Below are 4,499 nucleotides of genomic sequence, written 5' to 3' on the forward strand. Positions count from 1 at the left end.
ATTTCTTCTAAACCTAAATCTCATTAACAAGGATGCTTGATAGCAGGAATGTAACATTCCACCAGACTTCCAATTGTCTTTACTTGGAAGCAACTAAGCCTTCAATATCCTGATAGTATTCTTTGCCCCAATAGCCCTTCTGAACACCCCTTTGTCCTCAACCTACCCAACTCCTGTGTATATAACCAACCACTCCTAACAACCCGGGGCAGCAGCAACAGTTCTTCCTGCCCACGGGTCCTGTCCCCATGCTTTAATAAACCACCATTTTGCACCAAAGATGTCTTAAGAATTCTTTCTTTAGTCGTCAGCTCCAAACCTCACCCCACCAAACCTGACTTAGGTTCTGGAACTTCATCAGTAAGAAAGAAAACAGTGTGTCAACTCTAAAATTAAAAGTATGAAAGAAAAATTATTAAGGAATCCATATAGTTTGGGCGCCTGGGTGGCTCAGTGGGTTAAGCCTCTGCCTTCAATTCGGGTCATGATCTCGGAGTCCTGGGATCGGGCCCCGCTTCCGGCTCTCCGCTCGGTGGGACGCCTGTTTCCCCCCTGTAACTCTGCCTGCTGCTCTGCCTACTTTAAGTAAAATCTTTAGAAAAAAAAAAAGGAATCAAATAGTTTTCCTTAGGGAACTTTAAAAAACACAAAAATATACAAGCACACAGTCCATTAGTCATCAGAGCAATCAATGACTTCATCACTCGCACATCAGGTCGCCTCTGGAAAATTCCAGCAAGTACGAAAAAGGCCAATGACGTCTTACTGTTATTATGAAACTAGTTTTGACACACACTGCCTGAAAGGACCTTGGGACCGAAAGGGTGCCCCGCCCCACACTTTAGAAAACCGCTGCTCTAACCCTCATGTTGCCCAAGTCTGGCTCTCCTGAGGTTCACTGCCCGGCCGGCCAAGGAATAAACAGCAAGATCACCGGCCAGCGTTCACAGGAGGAACTCCTCTTTCCCCTTTGCGAAGGTGCCTGGGTGACGCGCATATAGTCGGGTTTCCGGGAAGGCCTTAGAGGCACCGCTAGAGGGCGCCCCGAGAGAACCCCGCGACGCACCTCAGCGCCCGCGCCCCCGCCCTCACCCGCGCCCGCCGAGTTCACACGGAAGCCCGGAAGAGAAGGCGGCGCCCGGAAGAGGGGGGCGGTCGCGGCCTCATTGGACGACGTGCCTCCGCTTCACGGTCGGAGGCGGGGCTTCTTTGCGCTAAAAAGCGGGACCCAGCGGCCGCTAGAGCGCGCAGGTTTAGTCGCAATCCGGTGTAGCTTTTCTGTCCTATACCGAGGTCCGCCGGGTCATGGTGCCAGCCTGACTGAGAAGAGGACGCTCCCGGGAGACGAATGAGGAACCACCTCCTCCTGCTGTTCAAGTACAGGGGCCTGGTCCGCAAAGGGAAGAAAAGCAAAAGACGAAAATGGCTAAATTCGTGATCCGCCCGGCCACCGCCGCCGACTGCAGTGACATCCTGCGGCTGATCAAGGTAGCGAAAGGCCCGGGCTCCTCCGGGGGCGGGGGGTGGGAGGTGGAGAGCGGCTCCCGCAGGAGTCCCTCTCTCCGCTAGCCTCCCCCGGCCTCGGCTAGGCCGTCCGGGCCGGAATCTGGGGACGAATCGCCGCCCCGCGCACCCCATTCCCAGTGAGCTGGTTGCGTCCGGGCCTCACTGAGTGTTCTACTTCTCTCTTTCTTTCCCATGTGCATCGCCCCAGGAACTGGCTAAATACGAATACATGGAAGACCAAGTAGTGTTAACTGAAAAAGGTAACGCGACCGTAGCTGGGCGGGGTTAGGGTGTCGGGTCCTTGTCCTCTGCACCGAGGCCATCACTGTGTGTCCTTGCTGCCCCCTGTTGCAGATCTACTAGAGGATGGTTTTGGAGAGCACCCTTTCTACCACTGCCTGGTTGCAGAAGTGCCCAAGGAGCACCAGTCTCCGGAAGGTAACCGCCCTCCCCTTCCAGAAGCCAAACACCGAGTGTTTTAGAAAACGCGTAGTGTCCCTGGTGTAGAACCACTGACGACACAGGCCAAAGTTACTGAGAAATTGGCCAGAAACAATAGCCAGTGTTCAAACTACTGAGGAAAAAGAAAATAGATGTGCTGCACATAATAATAGGGCGGGTTGAAAGAGCTGTTTAAGTAAGTATCAGAGTGCTGTGGAGACCTGGAAGAGTTTGAGCTGTTTAAGTAAGTATCAGAGTGCTGTGGAGACCCGGAAGAGTTAGGTATAATGTCATTTGTTGTAATTCCGTTTCATAAATGGTTCTTGTTTGACCCTAACGTAACCTTTTTTGTAATTGTGTTAAATCACATTTTTTTCTTTAATTTGTCCCAATCTTCAGGTTACAGTCTCTAGCTTCGCCATGTACATGGCCCTTCCGTGTACATGGATGGGCGGGGAGGTAACTAAAAGATCCTTTACACAATAAAGTAGATGATCATGATAAATGAGGTAAGGTCCTATTATCACACACTTAAAACACGGTAGATCAGAAACTCCAGTGTACTCTCTTCCTGTGTTTCCAAAGGACTATAAAATGGCTAGAAAGTTTAATTTGAAACCTTGGCCTCCATTTGAAATTATAGACACCCTATAAGAGGGAGTCAGATTGTTTTATTTTTTGCTGGTCCCTGTTGACTGGTCAGAAGACAGAGCTAAAAGGGGAAGTTGTTTGGGTGGGTGCTTCATTTTTTTTCGAAGTCTCTTCCCCAAGCTAGAAGAAATGAACAGAAAACATAAGGGATGAGGTACTTTTTGGAGGTATGTAGATGTTATTTAACACCAGTTTCTGGGTACCTCTGCTTCTTCTGGCTTAAAACTGGGGAGAGCAAATTGAAAAGCTGTGAATTGGAAGGCAAGTTCTGAAATTAAACATTGCACTTTTGGCCTGATGTCCTGACCTTAAGGAAGCAGAGTTTCAACTACAAATATTTACTATTCTGAACTGCCGTGTAAACCCAACTTATTCCCAAGTCAACATACCAATATCAGTAGGATGTGAATAATGTGTGTGTTTAGTTTAAGACTATAGCAGTCTTGCTCTGGCAAGTAATAAAAGCATTCTCACTTCCTGAGGGTGAGATCCAGCAGGTTGCAGATCGGCCAGTCCATGATTTTAGCCTCGCTTCAGCTAGTCCTAATGTGTGCTTTTTGCAAATACATGTCCTGAGAACAGTGAGATCTTCCAACAGTAGCCTGGACTGCTCTAGCGTAAAAAATCAGTCCCGATTCAATGGCTACTTATTTCTGTAATACATGCATGTCGATTTTTTAAAACCTACAATAGGCTTCCGATTTTGCAGCTACAACTTGTATGGGTTGCCTTTCGTCCACATCTCATGTGATACTCTTATTACAGGACACAGTGTTGTGGGTTTCGCCATGTACTACTTTACCTATGACCCATGGATTGGCAAACTCTTGTACCTTGAGGACTTCTTCGTAATGAGTGATTATAGAGGTATGGCTGAGTTTAGGAGGAGGGGGGTTTGCTCTCAAGAGAAACCAGGGCTTAAAGTCCTGAAGACGGCTTTTTAAATGGTACTTCTCTTCCCTTTAGGCTTTGGCATAGGATCAGAAATCCTGAAGAATCTAAGCCAGGTATGTCTTGGTTCGGGAGAGAGCTGGTTTGGTTTCCAAATTTGTGAGTGTTACTGAGTTATGTTAATGACTGAATCAGATCGGGTCTTGGAAAGCAGGTGAAACGTCACTGAGTTTCTTTCACTCTCCGTCACAACAGGTTGCAATGAAATGTCGCTGCAGCAGCATGCACTTCTTGGTAGCAGAATGGAACGAACCATCTATCAACTTCTACAAAAGAAGAGGTGCTTCTGATCTGTCCAGCGAAGAGGGATGGAGACTCTTCAAGATCGACAAGGAGTACTTGCTCAAAATGGCAGCAGAGGAGTGAGGAGTACTGATGCAGACAGTGACAGCTTCCATTCTATTTTAGATTAAATTCTCAACTGATCTTGCTTTCTATCCTATTCGTAGTCAAATAATAGAATGAACACCCATTCCAAAGCTTTATTACCAGTGGCGTCGTTGCATGTTTGAAATGCGGTCTGATTAAGATGGCAATCTTGTATGCGGTTTGGAGTCCAATTTCTCCTTGAACATCTTTTGATAAACAAGGTGGTATGATCTTCTTGTATATGAAAAAAAACTTCATTCTTGTGAGTCATTTAAATGTGTACAATGTACACACTGGTACTTAGAGTTTCTGTTTTGATTCTTTTTTTTAATAAACTGCCCTTTGATTTAATTGGTATAAGCATTTTTACTAATCTTTCATTTCTCATGACATTTTTCTTGCTGTTGAACACGAAATAAAAATGACCAAGAAACGTAACTCGATAACCTTACAATTATTGAAAAACAGTTTTTAACCCAATTTAAAGTGGTCATGAGCTGTTCTCAAAGTCTGGAAAAAAGCCAGTTCAGTTCCCTGGTTTTATAGGTAGCAGCATGTAAAATGACTTGACGCTGGTGACA

At 46.3% G+C, this 4,499-nt stretch overlaps 1 protein-coding gene across 1 annotated transcript; it reads left to right on the forward strand.

The window, feature by feature from the left end:
* The first annotated feature begins 1,227 nt into the window (after window positions 1–1,227).
* SAT1 (spermidine/spermine N1-acetyltransferase 1) lies at window positions 1,228–4,269 on the forward strand. Its single transcript, XM_059157827.1, has 6 exons — window positions 1,228–1,488; window positions 1,715–1,766; window positions 1,861–1,944; window positions 3,364–3,465; window positions 3,565–3,605; window positions 3,745–4,269. Exons 1-6 carry the CDS (start codon window positions 1,423–1,425, stop codon window positions 3,913–3,915), a joined length of 516 nt encoding a protein of 171 aa, XP_059013810.1. The 5' UTR covers window positions 1,228–1,422; the 3' UTR covers window positions 3,916–4,269.
* Window positions 4,270–4,499: the final 230 nt, after the last annotated feature.

Source organism: Mustela lutreola, chromosome X, assembly GCF_030435805.1.
Source record: "Mustela lutreola isolate mMusLut2 chromosome X, mMusLut2.pri, whole genome shotgun sequence".
NCBI classification, from domain to species: Eukaryota; Metazoa; Chordata; class Mammalia; order Carnivora; family Mustelidae; genus Mustela; species Mustela lutreola.

Bases quoted from the DNA above. Each gene is read 5' to 3' on its own strand.
- SAT1 (XM_059157827.1), top strand. From the start codon at position 1,423: ATGGCTAAATTCGTGATCCGCCCGGCCACCGCCGCCGACTGCAGTGAC. The intron at 1,489-1,714 runs GTAGCGAAAGGC...GCATCGCCCCAG, and splicing joins ACATCCTGCGGCTGATCAAG to GAACTGGCTAAATACGAATA. The intron at 1,945-3,363 runs GTAACCGCCCTC...CTCTTATTACAG, and splicing joins GGAGCACCAGTCTCCGGAAG to GACACAGTGTTGTGGGTTTC.